Source organism: Lithobates pipiens, unplaced genomic scaffold (genome assembly GCF_037356315.1).
Source record: "Lithobates pipiens isolate NorthernLeopardFrog02 unplaced genomic scaffold, aLitPip1_a1.2 Scaffold_25, whole genome shotgun sequence".
NCBI classification, from domain to species: Eukaryota; Metazoa; Chordata; class Amphibia; order Anura; family Ranidae; genus Lithobates; species Lithobates pipiens.
In genome coordinates this window covers 164,470,835-164,496,244 of record NW_027507787.1, presented here as the reverse complement: position 1 = coordinate 164,496,244, position 25,410 = coordinate 164,470,835, and the positions used below count along the sequence as shown (strand labels likewise).

Here is a 25,410-nt window from a genome sequence, read left to right as displayed (position 1 = left end):
CCCTTCCTGCATATAATAACCACCACCATACACTACGCAAATCCTCTCAGGCACATACTACCCACTGCCTCTGTGTATGACTACTGACCGTGCTGCTGGCTCTCCCTTCGGCCAAGTTTCATCTGGTGCATCTAAAGCCGCGTACGCATGATCAAAGAATCCGGTGGAAAAGTCCGACAATCCGCCCGTGTGTGGGCTCCGTCTGACTTTTTTACCCAAAAGTCCGGCGGACTAAGAAAGTAGTTTTGCACATCAATCTGTCCGCTGGACTTGCATCGCGGCGGACAATATGGCCGTACTTTTGAATTGAACAGATTTTTCCCGCCCGGAGAAAAGTCCGCTCATTTTGAGCGTGGCTCCAGGTAGCCGAAAACCAGCGAAGGAGGCGTCGCTGGCCCCGTCACCTGGCATGGAGTTAAAGAGGAATCCCTACGCCGAAAAAAACGGCGTGGGGGTCCCCCCCAGGTCCATATCAGAACCTTATTCGAGCACGCTAACCGGCCGGTCAGGAAAAAGAAACACAACACACAAGGGTTAAAATAGTTTATTGCACAGCTCCGGGGGTCTTCCGTTTTTGGGGGTCTTCTCGCCGGACTCCTCCGCTATCTTCTGCTAGCTCTTTTACTAGCGGAGGCTTTTTTCTTCGCCGCCGCCCTCTTCTTCCGACTTCGGGGGTCTTGTCCCCCTCTTCGGGGGTCTTGTCCCCCTCTTCGGTTCTTCTTGCCAGGCCACCACGCATTCTTCTAGCTCTTTTACAAGCGGTGGCCCGGTCTTCTGTCACCGCCTTCTGTTCTTCTCTTCTTCTTTTCTTGAGTTGTTGCCTCGTCGCTGTCTCTGGTCACAATGACAGGCACGCGGCATGCGGTGACTTATATAGGGACATCGCCGGATGATGTCCCTGCCCATTATGATGTCACAGTCCCAGCATCCTCCGTCCCCCCTTCCCCAAACCCCCCCCATGTTTAGGGCACGCGGCCCGGTACGGTTCAGGAGGGGGGGGGGCGCTCGCTCGTGCACGGATAAGGTTCTGATATGGACCTGGGGGGGGACCCCACACCGTTTTTTCAGCGTAGGGATTCCCCTTTAACTCCATACTAGGTGACGGGGCCCGCGAAGAGGGGGACAAGACCCCCGAAGTCGGAAGAAGAGGGCAGCGGCGAAGAAGAAAGCCGGGCTCCTCCGCTAGTAAAAGAGCTAGCAGAAGATATAGGAGGAGTCCAGCGAGAAGACCCCCGAAGATGGAAGAAGACCCCCGGAGCTGTGCAATAAACTATTTTAACCCTTGTGTGTTGTGTTTTTTTTACATTTTTTTCCTGACCGGCCAGGTAGCATGCTCGGATAAGGTTCTGATATGGACCTAGGGGGGACCCCCATGCCGTTTTTTCGACGTAGGGATTCCCCTTTAACTCCATACCAGGTGACGGGGCCAGCGACGCCTCCTTCGCTGGTCCCGGCTACCTGGAGCCACGTTCAAAATGAGCGGACTTTTCTCCGGGCGGGAAAAGTCCATTCATTTCAAAAGTACGGCGGACTAGCACACACACGGCCGTATTGTCCGCCGAACTAGCCCACATTTGGCTGTATTGTCTGCCGAAATGCGAGTCCATCGGACAGATTGATGTGCAAATCTACTTTCTTAGTCCGCCGGACTTTTGGGTAAAAAAAGTCCGCCGGAGCCCACACACGGGCGGATTGTCCGGTGGACTTGAGTCCGCTGGACTTTTCCACTGGATTGTTTGATTGTGTGTACGCGGCTTTAGGGCTATGCTCACTTTTGTTTCCAGTGGGTTAGACATTAATGGTTGTGTGTTGAGTTATTTTGAGGGGACAGTAAATTTACACTGTTATACAAGCTGTACACTCACTACTTTACATTGTAGCAAAGTGTCATTTCTTCAGTGTTGTCCCATGAAAAGGTATAATAAAATATTTACAAAAATGTAAATTATTTTATTATCTGAATTATCTTAATGATAAATATAGGAATACTGCATAATGGGGGAAGAAAATCAGCATCTTGCTCATTAAGGGTTAATAGAATCTAGGTGGGACCTGCACCGAACTAAAAGACTTAAAATATATACCTCCCCCCCCCGACCATTGCAGGTACCAATGTAAACAGTTTGTCTCAACCCTCTAACTGCCATTTTTTGCTAGACAGCTTGGCTCAGTGAAAAAAGTTTAAAAATAACAGACTTATTGGCTGGATCACCAGGTAAAAATAAAGGAAAAAAATATAAAAAGAGGCAATAATACAGCCACCACACCTAAGAGTTGGTAAACTGAAATATATTCGATTTCAGATTTTGGGTTTAATACCGCTTTCCCAACCGACTCCTGTATATATTTGGCAGCAGAATGGCACTGCTGTGCGATAAAATATATAATCGCTGTATATATACTGCGGCTCCTTTAAGAGCCAGAAGGAGAATATTGCAGCCACCACATCTAAGAATTGCTAAACTGAAAGATTACTTTTTTGATTTTGGATTTAATACCGCTTTAAGTAAAAGTTGATCTTCATATATATATATATATATATATATATATATATATATATATATATATTTTTTTTTTTTTTTTTTTTTTCAATGTATCTCAATATCAGAATACTGCATAATGGGGGAAAAAAATCAGCATCTGGCTCATTAAGGGTTAATAGAATCTAAAAGACTTAAAAGAAATACCCCCCAGCCCCCCTTATTGCCTGCGTCCTGCCATTGAGTCCAGCTTTGGTCCAGCTGCAGGAGGCTCCCCATCACCAAATCCTGATCTGAACACAAGGATGCTGCTGAGATCTCTGACATGCCTCCCTCCCTCCTCCTCCTCCTGGCTGGGCTACCCCTGTCTGTCCCTGCCTCTCCCAGCTGCCTCCTGCTCCTTGTGCCATGCAAGCTGGAGGCTGGACTTGCTCCTCTCTGAGTCTTGCTCATGACAGCAGTTGTGGAAGATGCACCTACATGCAAGTGAATCAACTCCTTTTCTAATGTGTGCATGGGAGGACTTCAATCTTGTAGGCTGCCAGTTCCTCTCTCTGCACTCAATAGCAGCAGCATCAGCAGTAGCAGAACGCTGCCTGGCTGAAGGATGCTGATGCTGCCCTGACTTCCCTTGTACCAAATGCCAACCAGCTACTGATGAGCTGTGGATGTTGATCTGGATTGCCTGTGACTTGCTTCTGCTGCTGGTAGAGTGTGGGGTTCTGCTCTTTGGCTTCAGTACAGCTGATCCCCATGTGGGGGCTCACTTGATCGCATCTTCCAGCACTTTTAGCAGAAAAAAAGCTATTTTTCCACCCTTTATTACTCATAATATTAATAAAAAAACCTTGAGCAGCCGATGAGACTGAGTTGGAGGCAAGGGTTGTTGGACTGAAGCACCCCCAGATGCGCCCAAGGATGGAGCGCTGCTATGCCAGTCTTTTGGCACCCCTATGGATCTTTTTGGTTCTCAGCGCTGGTGCCAGTGGGGACATCACTTGTAGGCAATGTCACACCCGAATCCAGCTGAGGGACCACGGATTGCAGGCGGTGGCCAGGGAACTTGTGCAGGACTCAACTGGTGCCCAGGACAAGGAGGATGGGGAAGTGGGCGAGGGGCACCTTGAGGTCCTACAGCTGCATCTTCTAGGTGGCGACCGGCCAGGAGGCACCGACGCTCCAAAGTCGTCCAAGAAAGGTGGCAACCACAAGCTGCCCAGGGAGGGCCAACAGAAGATGACCAGGGTCAAGAGGGACCAATCGAGATTGGGAATCATGCTGCCATCTGACCCCAACGACGAGGAACCTTTGACCGGCTTCCCTCTGGATTCCCAGAAGGTCAAGAGAGCTGATGCCAAGGGGCCCAGGGAGGAAGGGAGGATAAACCGTGCCAGGATGGAGGAACTAAAACTAAGCAGCACCAGCTTTCCTTTGACTGGAGACTCTGCCCATAACCAAGCCATGGTCCACTGGACTGGGGGACACAACAGCAGCGTAAGTAGACCTTTCCTGCCCTTCTTTTCTGCAGTTCTGTGGTTGGTTTAACTCATAAACCCTCCAAAACTCCATGGTGCTGGATGTACTATCTCTTCAGCAGCACTTTGCAGAAGCTAGTCTTTATTTTCTATGAGTGAAGTTTTATTTTACTGTCTTGCCAGTCTGTTTAGCCTTCTGTTGGCATGTCTTATGTTACAGGTGTTCAGCTTAATGGTTTCAGCAATTGCCTGCTGTGTAGTATTTTATTTTAAGTATCATGAGCTCGAAAAATGAGGGTCTACCTTAAAGCAATGCAACTGGATATTGCAACCTTTATCTTTGATAAAGAAGTGACTAGAAAATGAAAGTTGAGCATTTGTTGGTGACTGCACGCCATTGCCTGCTTCCCCAGCAAGCTTTTGCAGGACTACAAGCCACAGCATGCCCAACCTTACAGTTCCACATTCTTATAGAGGCAAATATAATAAAATATAGTGTAATAAAATAATATATATAATATATATATATATATATATATATATATATATATACATTATTATTACATTTTATGAATATATATATATATATATATATATATATATATATCAAATTTAATAAAAATGTAATAAAAAATATATATATATATAGTATAATATTATGTTTGATAGCCTGCTGTCTCTATAAGATTGTGGAACTATATATATATATATATATATATATATATATATATATATATATATATATATATATATATTCATAAAATATATACAGTTCCACGATCCTATAGAGGCAGCAGGCTATCAAACATAATATTATATTTTCTATCTATCTATCCATCTATCAATATATATCTGTATCCTCAACAATTATTATATATATATATATATATATATATATATATATATATATATATATATATATATATATATTCATCAAATTTATATATATCTATATATATCTATATATATATATATATATATATATATATATATATATATATATATATATATTCATCAAATTTATATATATATATATATATATATATATATATATATATATGAAATTGAATAGAAACAAATATGTATATATATATATATATATATATATATATATATATATTTGTTTTTATTCAATTTCATGTACATATATCAATTTGATGCATATATATATATATATATATATATATATATATATATATATATATATATATATATATATAAATATATATTTTATAATTGTTGAGGATCTATCTTCATATATGCTACCTTCCATGGGCTACCTGATTGACTTGCCCTTTCATTCTGAAACTGGGCAACAGGGCAAGAGTACCTGTGGCTTCCTCTTGTATGTGCCCTGAATACTGATATTTTGCCATTCACAGCAAAGAATGATTTATGGTGTGAGCTCAGTTTCCTTTCAACATCAGGGTTCCCCCCCCACAAGCATGACATTGTCCTCAGAAAATCCTGCAAGTCACAGCCTGTGCTAAGGTAGCCCAGTAGACCGGCAAGGGTTAAAACAACCAATTTCTACCCAGAGTGTTTAACCCCTTGTCAGGAGGGGTGCAGTAGAGCTCTGTCTGCAAGAAGAGTTAATCTGATCCTCTGCAGGAAAGAAATATGCTTTGCACATGTCCCATGTATGGGATGCAATGCAGCGACTGTAAATGTCAGATTTCACCTTTAAATATATCCCCCCCCACCCTGTTTTCACAGTGTATAGGGAAGTGTCTTGCACTATTTTTTATTTTTTTTGAATTGCACTAAACAAATTTACCAGCAGATGGTGCTCTTGATGTCCTTATCAGCCCTCTTGTCAGTATCAGTACAGAAAAGATTGCAATGCAGAACTTGCATTTCCTAAGTCATTACAGCGTGGTTTTTATGTGATATGATGTAACTCTTGGTTGCTTGTTCAGTGATTAATGCCCATCGTCCTGCCTTGGGATTTCGTCCAGTTTTTCTGGGGAAAAAAGAACGGTGATCTGCGCGGCCGCCCACAGACAGCGATCCCAATTTCAAGCCCGTTGTTCATTTGTCTAAGAAAAATCATATTATATCATATCTATTTATTGTATAGACAAAACAAAAAATAAAATAAAAATGTGTGTAGCAGGATTTTTTCGGCTCGTCCAATATCATTTGGAAGATCATTTTGCAACGACCATTGAAATATAATCGATTGCACACAATTTTCACGCACATTTCCTGTACGTTGGAAACACGGTGATCTGTCACTGGTGCATGCGTGTTGTTTGTCCTTACGATACTTTTAGATGAGAACGTCTGATCTTCTGTACAATCGACAAATCAGATCCATCGAATGATGTCTTATACGATCGATTTCTTTTCCGATCAGTCGTTCCTGATAGGGATAATCAATCTAAGGCTGACAAACCAATGGATCAATATGACACACACAAGGAAGTGGATTTCAACTGAGATGTGATCGGGAGTTATCGGTTGCATCTCTGTTTGAACAAGCAAATAATCTGATCGATCGAAATACAATAAAATTCCTGACCAAAGTATCCCGATGCACAATGATTGATTATTTTCTGCCCTGGACGATCGACTTTATTCTGAATTATTTAGAAGGGAAGTTATGGCTTTATGAATGTTTGCTGATCATTTTGATTGAATTGCACATCGATCGGATGATAAAATAGAAGCGTGTATGGCCACCGTAAGGTCCACCACATGCTCTGATTTTACAATCTCCTTTGGATGGACCATCAACTATGTAATGCAAAAATCTGCCCAATTTGATACACATTGAATGGATTGATTAGGTGTTTCCTTATAGTACATGGTGGCCATACATGCTTACATTTTTATTATCCAATCAATATCTGACTCAACCAAATTGTCAATCAATCAAATAGCCTTCTGATCGGCTCAGATTGGATGTGATCAAATTGAGCAGATTAGCCCTTGTGGAAAAGCTGTCAATCATTTTACATCGATCGGCAGGACCGAGACACTTTGCCCAGGAATCTGATCGTATTTCGATTGATCATATTGTAAGTTTGCACAGTGGAAACATAACTGCGATCAATCATTACTGTCACATCTTCCAACTATTGATCAAAATCTACTTACTTGTGTGTGTCATATTGATTGGGTTGTTGACTATAGGGAAAGATCGATTGGAAAAGAAATCAGTCCGATTTTTGAGTGCATGTAGCCACCATAAAAAAAGGTTGTACAATCAGATTGTATAGTTTTCATAAAAAGGCTGTACAATTAGATTGTTTAGCCGCCATAAAGAAGATTGTATAATCAGATTGTATAGCCACCATTAAGAAGATTGTGCAATCAGATTGTATAGCCGCCATAGAGATGATTGTACAATCAGATTGTATAGCTGCCATATAGATGATTGTACAATCAGATTGTATAGCCGCCATATAGATGATTGTACAATCAGATTGTATAGCTGTCATAAAGAAGATTGTGCAATTAGATTGTATAGCCGCCATAAAGGAGATTGTACAATGATATTGTACAGCCACCATAAAGAAGATTGTATAATCAGATTGTATAGCCACCATTAAGAAGATTGTACAATCAGATTGTATAGCCGCCATAGAGATGATTGTACAATCAGATTGTATAGCCGCCATATAGATGATTGTACAATCAGATTGTATAGCCGCCATATAGATGATTGTACAATCAGAAGGTATAGCTGTCATAAAGAAGATTGTGCAATTAGATTGTATAGCCGCCATAAAGGAGATTGTACAATCAGATTGTATAGCCGCCATAGAGAAGATTGTACAATCAGATTGTATAGCCGCCATAGAGAAGATTGTACTATCAGATTGTATAGCCACCATAAAGGAGATTGTACAATCAGATTGTATAGCCACCATAAAGGAGACTGTACAATTAAATTGTATAGCGGCCTAAAGGAAATTGTACAATCAGATTGTGTAGCCACCATAAAGAAGATTGTACAATTAGAGTGCATAGCCGCCATGAAAAAGATTGTAAATCAGATTGTATAGCCCCCATAAAGAAGATTGTACAATCAGATTGTATAGCCACCATACAGAAGATGGTACAATCAGATTGTATAGCCCTATAAAGGAGATTTTACAATCAGACTGCATAGTGTATAGCCACCATAAAAAGATTGTACAATCGGATTATATAGTGTATGGTCAGCTTTAAGTCTGTAGCAGCAGGGGGGGGGGGGGTTCTCCAATTATTGGGAGAAGACATTCATGGGTGTGCGAGATATAGGAATGTTTTTATAGTAGACGATCATACATGGAAATCCAATCTCCACATGTCACCCTATTGAGCTGATTTAATACCTGCTGACTGCACAGTGACCGATCGTTTGTGCTTTCACTGCCATCAGATCCGTTAACAACAAAATGGGTTTTCTACAGGTTACAGCACATCGGAGATTCTTCTTTCCATTATTAAACATTCTTCAATGAATTATAACAATTCCTCTGTAAGGAATTAGCTCCTTCCAACCAGAATTCAGCATTTACCGACATTAATGTCATTATAGCCAATCAAAATCTTTGATCTGTGGCTATTTTTAGAAAGTGACAATAATATTTTATTTTGGAGGGAAATAAAAAGAAACAACGTTTCTAATAAACAAACAATCAATGGAATCTTTTGCTCTCCATCTGACATCGGGTCCATTAGATTGAGTGACAGCCAAACGTTATTATTGGAGGAGCAAAATGACAGTTGTGACGTTTGACTCCTCAGTCTCGGCTTATTTACACAACTGACACCCATCTGACTCAATTCATGGGGTTGCCGAGAAAAGAAAAGAGAAAAGCCGTATTTGCTGGTGGAGAGAGAAGACGGTGTATAGATCTGGCACATGGGAAGCAGCGCTCACATACTGTTTGGGTTCGATATGTTTATGATAATACACGGCGCACCTGTTTACCGATCGCTGGGAAATATTCAGCAAACGGCAATTACTAGCAATCTGCTTTTATAACATCATTAAAGCCAAAAGCAAACATTTATTATATTGCAGCTTACCAATTCTTACATGTGATGACTGCACTCCTTTTCTTTTGGTTTAAGCTTTCTTTCTTCTTTTTTTCTCCTGGTGATCGGGCCTGTTGTTTTTCAAAAGAACAAGCTCCCCAGTGGAATGTATAACTTTACAGGGAGGAGACAAACCATTTAATTAACACTGGCAGGGGTGCTTACAATGATTAGCTTTTACAATGGGTATAGAAAATATCCCCCCCCTCCTTTAACCACTTGCTTACTGGCCACTTAAACCCTCTTCCTGCCCAGGCCAATTTTCAGCTTTCAGAGCTCTCTTTGAATGACAATTGCGCACTTCATGTGACATTTTTATCATTTTTTGTACACAAATAGAGCTTTCTTTTGGTGGTATTTTATCACTGCTGGGTTATTTATTTTTTGCTAAAAAAAAAGACTGAAAATTAAAAACAAAAAAACAAAGTTTGTTATAAAATCTTGAAAACAGATAATTTTTCTCCTTTGTTGATGTGTGCTAATGAGGTGGCACTGATGGCCACTCATAGGCGGCACTGATGGACACTGATAGGCTGCACTGATGGGCACTGATAGGCGGCACTGATGGCCACTGATAAGCGGCACTAATGGGCACTGATAAGGTGGCACTGATGGCCACTGATAGGCGGCACTGATCGGCACTGATAAGGTGGCACTGATGGGCACTGATAGGCGGCACTGATGGCCACTGATAGGCTACACTGATGGGCACTGATAGGCGGCACTGATGGCCACTGATAGGCTACACTGATGGGCACTGATAAGGTCGCACTGATGGGCACTGATAGGCGGCACTGATGGCCACTGATAGGGGGCACTGATGGCCACTGATAGGCTGCACTGATAAGGGGGCACTGATAGGCTGCACTGATGGGCACTGATAAGGTGGCACTGATGGGCACTGAGTGGTGGCACTGAAGAGTGGCACTGATGGGCACTAATGATCACTGATGGGTGGACTAATGAGCAATGGTAGGGGACACTGATAGACAGCACTGATTGGTGGCACTAATGATGAGGCACTGATGAGCGTTGATTGGCAGCACTGATGGGCATTGATAGGTGGCACTGTTGGGCAAAGGTAGGTGGCACTGTGGGTACTGATAGGTGGCCCTGGAAGGTGGCACTGGTGGGCACAGGGGAGGCAGCCCAGTCATTCTGTGTGAGGGGCCGATGTCCCTCTGACAGAAGCCAGTGGTCCTCTTTTTTCCCCTCACGCTATCAGCCCCCCTGATTACCGATCTTCTGTTTACATCATGTGATCAGCTGTCATTGGCTGACAGCTGATCACATGGTAAATGGCCGGGATCGGCCCCTTACTCCGATCTGTGATCAGCCGAGTCTCATTGACTCTCTCATCACAGAGCATGCCGCACACGGCCCACAGGGGGCGCACCGGCAGCTCGTGTACGGGAAGATGTCATATGATGGCCTCCCATCTATTAAGGTCTGCACTGTAGCCGCCATTCGGCTATAGCGCGGGCAGGAGAAGGTTAAAATAATCACATTTTGTTGCTTTGCAGCCTGAAATGAAGACAGACAGTTTTTGTTTTATCCAGCTCTATTTATTCAGTGCAACTTATAACACCCAAGTGGAAGATATAACAACATGTTAGAAAAAATTTAACATAAAAAAAAAAAAAAGGATCACCCCCATTGTGTCAGTATTTTGTTGGACCACCTTTTGCTTTAATTCCAGCCTTTAGTCTGTTGGGATATCTCCAGTGCTGGTTGGTGCTGGAGGATTCTGGGGGGGCGTGGACAAGCCCCTCCAGGTCCGCCCTCCAGTGGTCACGGTTCCCCTGGTGCTTCTGTGTTGACCTGGTCTTCTTTCCGGGTTCTGGATGTTGATTCGCTGGTATCACAAGGTGGGAGGGTTCGGGGCACAAAGAGGACAACATAAAACAGGCCAATTGGGGCCTCAGGCTCTGGTCACGTGTTTGTAAGTGGGGGGGGGGGGGGAGGTGATGGACCTGCGGAGACCTGTTGGTCCGGCGCCCCGCTCAGTGCCCCACCACACACATGGAGCCAATGGATTTTTGGATGAATGATGGTAGGGGTGGATTGTGTAGTGTGGGGCGGTGCGCCTCCACCCCTTGGGGGGCCGGCCACCACTGAATGTCTCTACCAAATTTGCATATCTAGACTTTTGCAAAGTTTGCCCATTCTTCTTTGCAGAATTGCTCAAGTTCAGTTAAATTTGATGGTGACCGTTTGTGGACTGCAGACTTCAAGTCATTCCACAGATTTTCAATGGGGTTTATTTCTGGGCTCTGACTTGCCATGCAAGAACGTTTGCCTATTTCTCCTTCAACCACTGTGTGGTCATTTTTTCTGTGTGCTTTGGGTCATTGTCATATTGGAAGGTAAACCTTCTTCCCATTGACAACTTTCTGGCAGAGGGCAGCAGAATTTTCTCAAGAATTTGAAGATATTTTGCCAAATTAAGTTTTCCTTCTATCCTGAAAAGTGTTCCAGTCCCTGCTGCAGAGAAACCCCCCATAACAGGAGCTTACCACTCCCCATAACAGGAGCTTACCACTCCCCATAACAGGATCTTACCACTCCCCATAACAGGAGCTTACCACTCCCCATAACAGGATCTTACCACTCCCCATAACAGGATCTTACCACTCCCCATAACAGTATATAACCACCTCCATAACAGGATCTTACCACCCCCCATAACAGGATATTACCACCTCCCATAACAGGATATTACCACCTCCCATAACAGGATATTACCACCCCCCATAACAGGATATTACCACCTCCCATAACAGGATATTACCACCCCCCCCCCATAATTAATTAATTAAATGTTACTCTCATCTGACAACACCTTTTTCTATGTGGCCTCACATGCTTCAAGATATGTTTAAGGTGGTCAGATGAGACCAAATTTAATATAAAAAAAGTGTACAAATCGTGCACCACACTGCCCCCTAGCCACCCAGCAAGGCAGAGCGGACTCCTGACCGCTATACTCTGTACACTGTGCTGTGTGTTACATACCCCCGACTGATAACTCTGTATGTTATCCTGTATGTTACAGACCTCTCACCGCTGTACTCTGTACACTGTGCTGTATCTTACATATCCCTGACCCCCATACTCTGAACACTGTGCTATGCATTACAGACCCTTCACCATCGTATTCTGTAATGCATTTTACAATCACCTCACCACTATTCTCTGAACACTATGCTGTATGTTACAGACTCCACATTGCTATACTTTGTATAGTATGCTGTGTTATACAAACACCTCCCACCATTCTCTGTCTGCTTTTTTGTATGTTACAGACTTGGCACCACTACACTGTAATATAGAAACCCCTCTCTGTCTTAATCTGTATGTCTATTCTGTGTGTTACATACCACTCACAGCCGTACTCTATACACTATGCTGTATGTTACATACTCCTCACAATCATAATCTGTATGCTATTCTATTTTATACAGACCCCATAACCGCTATACTCTGTATGTCATGCTCTATGGTACATACCCCTCACCATTGAAATCTGCACTCTATGCTGTTTGACACATACCCCTTAAATGCCATACTCTGTGTGCTATGCTGTATATTGCATATCCCACACTGCCATAATCTGTACACTGTGCAGAATTATACAGAGCCCTTAGCATCATACTCTATATACTATTGTGTATGTTACAGACCCCTCACTGCCTTATTCTGTATGCTATAGACCCCTGTATGTTGTTATATATTACATACTCCTGATCACTGTACCTTGTATGCTGTTCTGTATTATATAGACCCCTCACCACCATAATCTGTACGCTATGATGTATGTTACATACCCCTCTCCCCTGTACTCTGTATGCTATGCTGTATATTACATACCCCTCACCCCTGTACTCTGTATGCTATGCTGTATGTTATATACCCCTCACCCCTGTACTCTGTATGCTATGCTATATATTGCATCCCCCTCACTCCTGTACTCTGTATGCTATGCTATATATTACATACCCCTCACCCCTGTACTCTCATACCCCTCACCCCTGTACTCTGTATGCTGTGCTATATATTACATACCCCTCACCCCTGTACTCTGTATGCTATGCTGTATATTACATACCCCTCACCCCTGTACTCTGTATGCTATGCTGTATATTACATACCCCTCACCCCTGTACTCTGTATGCTATGCTGTATATTACATACCCCTCACCCCTGTACTCTGTATGCTATGCTATATATTACATACCCCTCACCCCTGTACTCTGTATGCTATGCTGTATATTACATACCCCTCACCCCTGTACTCTCATACCCCTCACCCCTGTACTCTGTATGCTGTGCTATATATTACATACCCCTCACCCCTGTACTCTGTATGCTATGCTGTATATTACATACCCCTCACCCCTGTACTCTGTATGCTATGCTGTATATTACATACCCCTCACCCCTGTACTCTGTATGCTATGCTGTATATTACATACCCCTCACCCCTGTACTCTGTATGCTATGCTGTATATTACATACCCCTCACCCCTGTACTCTGTATGCTATGCTGTATATTACATACCCCTCACCCCTGTACTCTGTATGCTATGCTATATATTACATACCCCTCACCCCTGTACTCTGTATGCTATGCTGTATATTACATACCCCTCACCCCTGTACTCTGTATGCTATGCTCTATGTTACCAGTGGAATAATCTGTTTGTTCCAGCCAAATCTATATACTTTGCCAGTTTTGTTCCTTTATACAGGTTCTTGAAATATCAATTGTTCCTGCTGATAAGTTGACATTTTCACGTTGCCATGGTGCGGATTGTAAACATGCCGGATGCTGTGTCTATCAGAACATCTGGCAGAAAAAAACTAATCAAGCGTTATTTTCTGCCAAAATGCTGCTGTCGGGAGGAGAGTTGGGTAAACACTCTGATGTGTGTGGGGCCTCAGTGTTCAGCTGATCCTGAGATCCGCTCACCCCTGCCTGACTGTATAGTCAGGTCCCTGATCTCACTTCTCCCTACTACAGCTAAAACATTACAGCTTGGTCATGGATCCACACCCCCCCCCCCCCCTTTTTTTTAATTGGCTAGTATAGGGACATCAGTGTACTGATAGGCTCATCCCTGTGTTCTCTCCTCCAATTGGCTGACAATTCAGCCTACTTTTCTTCCTGTCCTTTCCTGTCAGAGATCACAGGAGGCTGATATAAATACAAGTCCTGTTTGCAAAATCATTTCAGTATTTTTTTATTTCTGCGTAACAGGAGAGGGTCTCTATCTTCTATAGTTCTGCTTCTGGTATCTTGTTTTTTTGTGAAATACATTTTGCTACAGTTGCTGGATTTCTTCAGATAAGATAATGTTCTTTCTTATATTCATGACTCTAATATGGAAATATTTCAGTAGAAATCACAATCCTAATTTTTTATTCCTTGTAAACTTTTTTACAATCTCACTAGGCCCAATGTCTAGATCATCTGTCTGCTTGATTATTACTACCTGGCTCTTATTATCTGCCTGTTATGCAGATCTCCCATCCTCTGGCTTAGTAAATCATTGCTTTAAGCTGGTGTTTTATCTGGTTCCTCCCTCCCAATCGACATAATAATGACATTTATAAATAAAACTTTTGCTATTAAATACTTTGTTTTTGTTTCAATGATGTCATCACAAGGTCTCTGGTGGGAGGGGCTAGCAGGGTGCTTCCTGAAAACACCACCTGCCTCATTACTCCTTAGCCATCAACTCAGATGCAAGCAGTGGGCGGGGCTCTTGGGAGGAGTTATGCAAAAAACTAAATTAGGGCCGACACAACTAATCGCTTCTGAAAATAGTTGTCAACTATTTTCATAATCGATTAATCAGTCAGCCGATTAGTTGTCCTACATACACAATACATTGTTTGTTTACATATTAGGAAATACAGTGCAGCACACATACAGCTCAGTACACCGACCATACATGTCAATAAGTGCATAAGAACTTGTGAATGTGTGAGGAGCAATGGCTCATGGGACATGTAGTCCTGGGCAGGAAGTGAGTGGTTTTAAAGAGGAAGTAAACCCTGATGAGTTTACTTCCTCTTTCATTCCCTGCAAAGGCAAAGCATAATGGACTACTATGCATCGCATAGTAGCCCATTATGTGTCACTTACCTGACACAGGAGCCAGCGAAGTTGCCGCTGTCCCCTGTAGTCCAGCGCATCCATCTTCTCGGTGGGGTCTCGCAGCTCCGCCGCTGTCATTCGGCGAAGCCGCAATGACGTCACTCCCGCGCATGCGCATGGGAGCCGACACGCGCGGCAGCTCCATTGTTGGAAATGCCGCAGCTCCTGTAGGTCAAAGTGGTTTGTAAGGGTTTACAACCACTTTAAAGGCAGAAGTTTTTATATCTCGCTATTGGGGCACTCTGAAGGCAGGAGGAGCCAGAAGCATCGGCGGGGGGACTCCAGAAGAAGAGGACCAGGGCTGCTCTGTTCAAAACCCATTACACAGAGAAGGTAAGTATGACATGTTTGTTGCTTGAAAGAAATACAAATAAATCACTCTAAAGACTGTGTGCAGGGAAGATCAGCATCTGAACCCAGAGAAGGTGGAGGCTCATAGACTGGAGGTAATAGAAGGCATTACCATTACATTTAAAGTAAACTTTTACCAGTATTGTGCATTATATTTAAAATGGCCAAATCCATGAAAAAAAAAAGTCTTAGATTTTTTTTTCCTTATTTGTTGTGGGCATTTCCTAAATAATACAGGGGTCTTAAAATGTTCTAAACAAAGGGAAAGTTTGTTGTCCTTCAGAATTTGGTGGGGCAATAGAAAATGCCCCAATGCCCCAACATCAGTGGGAGAAAGAAAATTGCATGTGATCAGTAGGAGGAGGAACAGTACCCTATTAGTATTAGTGGAAGGAATAGTGCCTCATTGTTGGTGTCAGTGGGAGGAACAGTACCCCATCATTGGTGCCAGGTATAGTGCTCCATCATTGGTGTCAGTGGAAGGTATAGTGCTCCATCATTGGTGCCAGTGGAAGGTATAGTGCTCTATCATTAGTGCCAGTGGAAGGTATAGTGCTCCATCATTGGTGTCAGTGGGAGGAATAGAGCCCCATTGTTGGTGTCAGTGGGAGGAATAATACCTCATAATTGGGTTCAGTGGGAGAAATAGTGCCCCACTGTTGGTATCAATGGAAGGAATAGTGCCCCATTTTTAGTGTCAGGGGGAGGAATAGTTTCCCCATGTTGGTGTCAGTGAAAGCAATAGTGCCCTGTCATTGGTGTCAGTGGAAGGAATAGTGCTCCATCATTAGTATTAGTGGGAGGAGGAATAGTGCTTCATCATTGGTGTCAGGGGGAGGAATAGTGCCCCATTATTGGTGTCAATAGAAGGAACTGTGCCCCGTTATTGGTGTCAGTGGGAGGAATAGTGCACATCATTGGTATCAGTGGAAGGAATAGTGCTTCATTGTTAGTGTCAGTGGAAGGAATAATGCAACATCATTGGTATTAGTGGGAGGACTAGTGCTCCATCATTGGTGTCAGTTGGAGAAATAGTGCCCCATTGTTGGTGTCAATGGGAGGAATAGTGCCCCATCCTTGCTGTCAGTGGGAGGAACAGTGACCCATCGTTGGTTTCAGTGGGAGGAATAGTCCCATCATTGGTGTCAGTGGGAGGAGCAGTGGCCCATTGTTAGTGTGACTGGGAGGAATATTGCCCCATTGTTGGTGTCAGTGGGAGATATAGTGATTCTTATCAGTGGGAGAAACAGTTCCACAAAGGCTGGATAAAGGCAAGCCAAGACCACTTTCCTCCCTTGACTGCAGGAGACCACAACTTGAATTATTTCCTAATTCAGAAGGTTGTAAGGTAAACTTGCCAAATTATTTCTTTAAATCCGCAGTCCTTGATTTATGAAATTCATGGAGGACCATGTCATGGAGGACCCAACAAAAACTCTCATTGTGGTTGGGGTGCGCACAGTTTTCGGTTACCTAGAAGACCTGGTTAGAGAAGATCTTCACCACTGGACCCATGTGGTCAGGAGGACACGCCAGATCCTCCATTCCTTGTATATTCCCAGCAACATTGCCATAAATGCTCATGCACGAGACCGGCGAGCGAGTTGTGCGCTGTCCTGAATTGCAATCTGTAATTACGTTTGTTCTGCCGAGCTGTGCACATGTAGTTTCCATCATAAAAGAACGGAATGAGAATAGATATTTTAAGCCTGTTATTAAGGTGAAAATAGATGTAATTTAGACATCTTTAAAACGTCTCCAACGACAGTGATTCATGCGTTCTGTCAAGCGTGTCGATGCGTTCCGTGGCAGCATCAGCGGTATGGAAATGACTGATTTGCAGTCCTTGCCGGTTATAGGACAGAAACGGTTACAGGCAAAAAAAAAAAAAGGAGGCAGCGACAGACTTTTCCCGAACGCTTCTGTTTTCTGCTTGTAAGGCCGGAATGGTACACTAATCTGTTTTCAGAATAATTTCTTGTTAAAGGAATCTCATTTCTGCCTTCTGGAGAAAAGTAATCAATAGCGAGGTGGAATACAGACGTAGCCCGCGGCGCTCGCCGCAAATATATTGGAGATCGGATATTACTTTGACACGAATGCTACTTTGATAATTGCAGAGTGAGATGCTGCAATATTAAAGGCACACTCCAGTCAAACAGGAAGATTTTACACTTAAACTGGCTCAGGGGAAGCGAGCGCTTCTAATATTTATTGTGGCGTTTACCTGAGCGCTTCACTGCCCTCCCTGCCTTATTACCGCCAATGTCTTCATACCTATAAAAAGGCTGGTCAGTGTGTTCAATGGTTCAATCTCCGCTCTCTCTGTAAGCCTGGGGAGGGGATTTTAGATTTTAACAGGTGGCAGATTTGTATGGGGGGATTTATGCTTACAAGATAAGCATGCAGATTGGTATACGATTTCTTTTTTTGGGGGGGAGGGGACTTTGGCTGACGCATAATGCTCATACATCTTGGGGGGGGGGGGGGGGGGGTGGCGCAATTTGGCATGTTCACCCTTGGCTCTAGATGACCTTGTCCCGGCACCGACCAGGAGTAAGCCACACTAATACAGTGTTAAAAATATGGGGGGATTACACTCCTCTTTAACCAAAACCCAACATACCAGACTGCAAATTCGTAAAAGAAACAACAATACTTAAACAGCATCTCCACATTATACCATACACATGTATATTAATTAGTCCTTTCTAACATGGGGTAATAAATCCCATCAATAGATATACAATAATATCCACGTTTAGTTATAAATATTATTCCCCACAAGTTTCGCAGGAATCAATGCCTACTTCCTCAGGGGGGAGTTAGGGAGGCGAGATGCTCGTTGATTTTTTAACAAACTACAGTCACTTTGCACTGGGCGCAATCCCATGTGGCAACGCCATGTACCCCCAGTAAGTCACTCAAGACACCAAGACAGTTGGAGGCAGGTATCTCCCACATGCGGAAGTGGGCGACACACAAGGGAACCAGATAATGACCTGTCGGAATCAGAGGGGGAGAGCAAGAAGAATTACGCTCTCCGCTGTATTGTGGATTGTCATGGACTCTCCAAGGGGCATCAGAGGGAAGTACTATCATGTTATTCAATATATAGAGACTTAAAATGGGTTTTTTCTTTGCTGACAATTGCAACCGCAAGTCATTTTAAATGGGATTTGAGTAGTTTTTTTTTTCTTTATAAATTACATTTTTGCTGCAGCATATTCTATATGTACTACAGATGTGCCACTTTACAGGCAGACTAAGGTGACCCCCCCCCCCCCCCCCCAGGCACTATATTTAAAGGAATGTTTAATTTTTACTCTTGCACTTTAAGCATTTTTAAAATCACTGCTTCTGAAAAAACAATAGTTTTAAAAAATGTTTTTGCATTGATACATGTCCCCCAGGGCAGTACCAAGACACCCATACCCCTTGTGTGGCCAATTACTTGCATATAACCCTTGTGAATAGACACTTTTGATTTTTCCTGTTCGGCTCCGATAGACTTCAGCCCCGGAAGGATTTGCTCTCTTAATGACCAGCCATTTTGTGCGATACGGCACTGCGTCACTTTAACTAACAATTGCGCAATTGTGCGATGCTGTACCCAAACAAAATTGACATCCCTTTTTACCCACAAATAGAAATTTCTTTTGGTGGTGTTTAAATACCTCTGCAGTTTTTATTTTTTGTGTTATAATCAAAAACAATACCAACAATTAAAAAAAAATAAAAAATGTTTTTACTTTCTGCTATAATATATATCCAAAAAAATAAAAATAAAGAAACAAATTTATTCATCAGTGTAGACCGATATATATTCTACTACATCTTTTTTGGTAAAAAAAAAAAAAATATCGCAATAGACGCATATTGATTGGTTTGTGCAAAAATTATCGTGTCTACAAACTACTGGATAGATTTAGGGACTTTTATTTTTTTTTATTGTTTTTACTGGTAATAGCGATGATCTGATTTTAGCAGGACTGCGACATTGCGGCGGACACATCTGACCCCAAATTACACTTTTTGGGGCACAGTGACATTATTAAATTGATAAGCGCTGTAAAAATGCACTGACCAATGTAAAAATGACACTGACAGGGAAGGGGTTGACACTAGGGGGGTGATCAAGGCGCCCTGAGTGTGTTCTAACTGTAAGGGGGATGGGCTCACTAGGACATGACAGATCCCTGGGAACAGAAGATCTCTGACATATCATTAGGCAGAATGGGGAATCACTTTTTTTTACATAGGCAGATCCCTGTGCATAGCGATCGTGGGTCGCCAGCGGACATTGAGCTCATGCGCGCCCACTATCCTGTTGCAGAGGCGAGCTGGCAAGTGGTTAATGGGGTTCGCCATTCGGGTTAGAACTTTTCCCCTGTTCTGCTGCAAACTGAACAAGGAGGTGTTCGGGCCATCTCTAATATCATTAGCTTAATATTGACACCCACCGCAGATTGCAACTGTGGCACAAAGATTGCGGGTTTCCCTCACCATGTTCTGGTGGGAACGTTCCCTAATACTATTTGTAAAGCCTTAATTGTCACCTCTAAACATATAGAACATATACAACTTGCTAGACAAAATAATGTTTGTGTTTTTTTTAGTTTTTTTGCTTTTATTACATTTTAAAGTGATGCATGCAAACATTAACATGATGTATGTGAAGAATACGTAATATAAGTGAGAGTGAGTGATATTTGTCCAAACAGTAACATGACCCCGATGTGACAATATTACATATACCGATACAGCGTTACATATATATAGTGTTCTTTCTTATATTCATGCCCTAATAGGGAAATATTACAGTAGAAATATCACAATCAAATATAATATTCCTTATGAACTTTTTTGTAATTCAATAGACTCTGTAAAACCTTGATTGTCGTTTAGAAACACATGGAACATATAAAGCTGTCCAGACATAACCAAAATAAGGTGTCCTCTTTATATATATATATATATATATATATATATATATATATATATATATATATATATATATATTTATCGGTATATATAAAGAATATATTATTATTATTATTATTATTATTATTATTATACAGAATTGATATAGCGCCAACAGTTTTCTAAGCGCATTACGTAGTGATATAAAGTTATATAATTAAAAAAAAAATACAATATATACAGATATATAGATATGTATCTATTTATATATCTCTTTCTCTCTCTAGATATATATAGATAGATATAGATATCTATACAGTATATAGATATATACTGTATATCTATATAAATATATCTATATAGATAGATAGATAGATAGATAGATAGATAGATAGATAGATAGATAGATAGATGCATGTTCCAGGCAATTGACTAGGACAGAGCAGAATTGCAGCTTGCACCTTACAACACAACTCAGAAACATCCATTTTCATAGTCCTATTTTGATTTGTTCTTCCTTCCCATCTTCATTATTCATGTCATCTTTTATTGTCCAGAATATGATAAAAAGAAGATATAGACCCTGGATCTTGCACTTAATCAGTAGCGCCGGCTCGGCAGAAATTTACAGGCGCTCGGTTTCTGGAGATGGGGCTGTAATTTGCGGCACTCAGGCACGTAACAAGTGTCAAATGATAGAAGCCAAGCAGATAAGTAGATTAGAACCATGTACTTTAATTTACACAAGGGTTCTCATGTCCCCCCATGAGCTCCTTTCCATCAGATCTGGGATATTTTACATGCTTCTGCATAACACAGCCTCTAGCCTTGTGGCCAATTAACCACAGACATGAAGAGTGGGAAGAAAACCGCCAGGACAGAAAGACTCCAATAGGAAATAACTGATTTATTTGACTTTTTCAAAGCATGGGTGTGTTGGATAGGAATACATGTTTTTTTCATATCATAATATATACATCAAAATATATTGGGGTGTATCTATAAAAACAATTGCATAGTAATTCAGCCAGTGTAACTAAATCTGCATTTGTTCTGTGCGTATGGGGAAAAGAAATGAATGTTATTAGGCTCTTTCCTGTGCTGTCCAAATGTTTTTTTCATTGGCACATTTTCATATCACATTTGGCTACTAGATGGCGATAAGTATTATAGGCATTACCTATGATTCTTGGTGCCATCTAGTTAAAGTGGAAATAAACTCCCCTATCGTTTTCAGCCTAGGAAGCTGCCATCTTTGCCTATGTTTAATCTTCAACTGCTATGGTGCTGCAGATGTGATTCGTTATGACACCAGCCATTGGATGGTTTGATAGTTTGGCTGAGAGCACAGCCAATGTGCAGTTAGCATTCCCGGCATGCCTTTTTTTTTAACTGTTTAAATCGATGGGTTTACTTCCACTTTAGGGATTATAGGAACTTCCTATGATATTTGGCACCATCTACCTAAAGTGTTTGTAACCCCTTGTTCCTTTAAGACCCCTTTTACACGGTGGAGGTTTTCAGGCGCTTTAGCATTAGAAATAGCCTCTGCTAAGCGGTTGAAAAACGCCTCCCATTCATTCCAGTGTGACTTTTCACACTGGGGTGGTGCTCATGCAGGACGTTACCAAAAGGCCTGCAAGCAGCATCTGTGGGGCGGGTTGGGAGTGCTGTATTTAGCTCTCCCAAAATGCCCTGCCCATTGCAATGAATGGGCAGGGCTTCCACACTGGCTTAAAAGCGTTTTGAAAGCACCACAAAATGGGAGTTTTTAACCCTTTCTTTGGGGTTAAAACCACCCTGCTAGCGGCCTAAAATGCTACCTAATTTCAGAGCGCCTCACGGCGTTTACCCGACCGGCTGCCTCTCTCCTCCTCTCTTTCCCTTCTCCCAGCTGCCATCAGCAGTTCTCAGCCTCTCCCGCTGTAGCTGCCAGACTGGGAGAGGAGAGAGACGGCCAGTCACGAGAGTGATACAATAATGACGGCCAGTCATGGAATGATACAATACTTGGAGCCATCTAGTTAAGTATCATAGGCACTTCATATTATACTTGCTGCCATCTAGAGGACAAATTAAGTATTATCTGCTTTAAATCAGTGAAAAACATTCAACCAGTACAGGAAATTAACATTTATTTTCCCCTATTCATATAGAATGAGTGTGCTGGTCAAATGTTTTTTCATTGGCCACTTCTGACTACATTCTCATACTACATTTGGCCACTAGATGGCGTTACATATTACCTATGATACTTGGCACCATCTAGCTAGGGATTATAGAAATTTCCTATGATACTTGGCCCCATATAGCTAAGTATTATAGGATGTTCCCTTGATTCTTGGTGCCATCTAGAGGCAACATGCAACAGGAGGGAGGGGCCAGAAGCACCGAAGAGGGACCAGAAAAGAGGAGGATCTGGGTTGCTCTGTGCTAAACCAACTGCACAGAGCAGATATACTTATTTTTAGTGAAAAAAAATAGACTTTACAATCACTTCAAATATATACTTGGTGCCATCTAACTAAAATAATAGGTATTTCCTATAAAACTTGGTGCCCTCTAGAGACCAAATACAATATTTCCCACTTTAAATCAGTGAAAAGCATTTAACTAGCAGAGGAAATAGCCTAAGCAACATTTATTTTGCCCTATTCATATAGAACAAATGTACATTCACTTTCACTGGGAGAACTTCTATGCATTTTTTTATTCCAGTGCTGGTCAAATATTTTTTCATTGGCCACTTTTGGCCACATTTTCATACCACATTTGGCCACTGGGTGGCATAAGGGATTATAGGAGTTTGCTATACTGCTTGGTGGCATTTATCTAATTATTATGGAAATTTTCTATGATACTTGGTGCCATCTAGATGCCAAATTCAGTATTTCTGTTTTAAATCAGTGAAACATACTCAATCAGTACAGCAAATTACCTAATTACATTTGTTTTGCCCTATTTGTATTGACTTTTTATAAGTCTATGTAATTTTCTTTTTAAATATACCCGTAAATTAACTAAACCCTCAGATGAAAAAAGGTTAAAAGCACATTTAATTTCTAAATTACTTTTCAAGATCCAACCCATATCCTACTTCTTTCCTCTAAAATTTGCGGACAGACAGTCCTGGATATATCTAAGGCCTTATTTAGGTTAGTGGCTTTGGGGCATCAAAGAGGAGTGTTTTTTTAGCACCCCTCCGCCCAGGGCTGGTGCGAGTATTTTTGACACCCTAGGCGAACCCTCATTTTGCCGCCCCCATTGGCTCCACCCCTGACTCCCCCCACTTCACCCTGCCTATGTGACAGTAGGTGGCTCTATACAGGAAGCATAGACTCTGTTTCCTATAATGCTGGCTCCAGTGCTGCACCTCTAATTACACTACCGGCCAGACGTAACAGCTGCCTGAGACTGAGTTAGTTACATGCTGCAGCCTGCAGACCATGCATATGTGGAGGGAAATCAGCAGCCAGGCGCCCCTAGGCAGCAGTGCGCCCTAGGCGGCTGCCTAATTTTCCTAGCGGTAGCACCAGCCCTGCTGCCACCAGCTGCCCCCCTTAAGCCATAATGGCAGCAAACTGGGGTGTTGATGCTTCACTTTGCACCCATGGCAAAAATGATCTGACATGTTGTCATCAGAAGACAGCAAGTGAATGAGCAAGCTCTGCACCTGTGTGCATTTCACAGCTTTGTGGCGTGTTTGTTTGCCATTAATGAAAAGTGATTCAAATGTGGGATTCAGGATTTCTTAAGAATACATCTCTGGAGCTCCAATGATGATTAGAAGGTATTCCTGCTAGTTCACAGCATTATGAGCTATTCTTTCACTTAGTTCACAGTTCGATCGTCATAGGTCATCCTCTTCATATCTGAGCTGTCCTCGGGAAGTGATAGGTGATGCGGAGCTGGTGATGCCAAGGCAACAGATGGAGGAGAGCGGATTGCTCTCAGCTAAAGAAAGGAATGCTTTTTATTAACAAAGGCGTACTTTAAAGTGTACCTGTCACCTAAACACAGATAGTAGCAGACATTTTTTTTTCTCCGGAGACAGACGCAGTTTAATCTTTCTTATATCTCAGCACAGGGCCAATCAGCACTGTCCAGACAGAGGGTCAGGGGTCCTGCAGCCTTATAGGACAATCAGCAAACTCCTCCTACAAGCTTTAATCAGTGCTTGGGTGGACACTGATAGAAGTCACAAGACTGCTATATACTGCTAATGAGAAAAGGTATTTAGCAGTTTGTATTTACTAAAATAATTACATTTCCATGTTCTGTGTACTGTGGGAGATCAGATATAGTGAATGCAGGGTCCTGGGTTTAGTAACACTTTAAAAAATAATAACTGTTTAAAAACAAGTAAATATGATATACTTTCATATCTATTTACTAATGCTAGCAGCATGAGGATTAAAAATTCGACATGAGCGATTCGTTTCGTACAAATCGAAAATTCATTCGAATTTCCGGAAATTCGTACATTCGTACGAATCCGAAATATGGATTTTTAGGCATACGAATTCCGTACGAAATACGAAATTTTGTTTATGAATTTCGGATCCAAATTCATAATGAAAAATTTTAATTATTACGAAAAGTTAACGAACCTAAAAGTTAAAACCCCAGGAAGTCAGCACAGGGATGGTTACAAATTTTATACAAAATACAAATTCGTAACAAATTTTGGAATCCAAATTAACAGAATTGTGACTGGTGTTTTGTTCACCAATCAGAGGAAGTCAGCACAGCACAGGGATGGTGGGAACCCCTCATAATGGGCACAGCGTGTGTACACTCAGACCCAGGAACTCAGCACAGGGATGGTGGGAACCCCTCATAATGGGCACAGCAGGTATACACTCAGACCCGGGAACTCAGCACAGGGATGGTGAGAACCCCTCATAATGGGCACAGCGTGTGTACACTCAGACCCGGGAACTCAGCACAGGGATGGTGGGAACCCCTCATAATGGGCACAGCG

The 25,410-nt window shown here is 42.1% G+C and overlaps 1 protein-coding gene across 1 annotated transcript in view; it reads left to right on the top strand.

Annotated features, from left to right (window-relative positions):
• Nucleotides 1-2,873: 2,873 nt before the first annotated feature.
• Nucleotides 2,874-25,410, top strand: part of SORCS3 (sortilin related VPS10 domain containing receptor 3) — a 962,887-nt gene continuing 940,350 nt past the window's right edge. Inside the window, exon 1 of the mRNA XM_077455086.1 lies at nucleotides 2,874-3,974. Coding sequence (XP_077311212.1) covers nucleotides 3,387-3,974 — 588 coding nt within the window. The 5' untranslated portion in view covers nucleotides 2,874-3,386. The remainder of the gene's footprint in view (nucleotides 3,975-25,410) is intronic.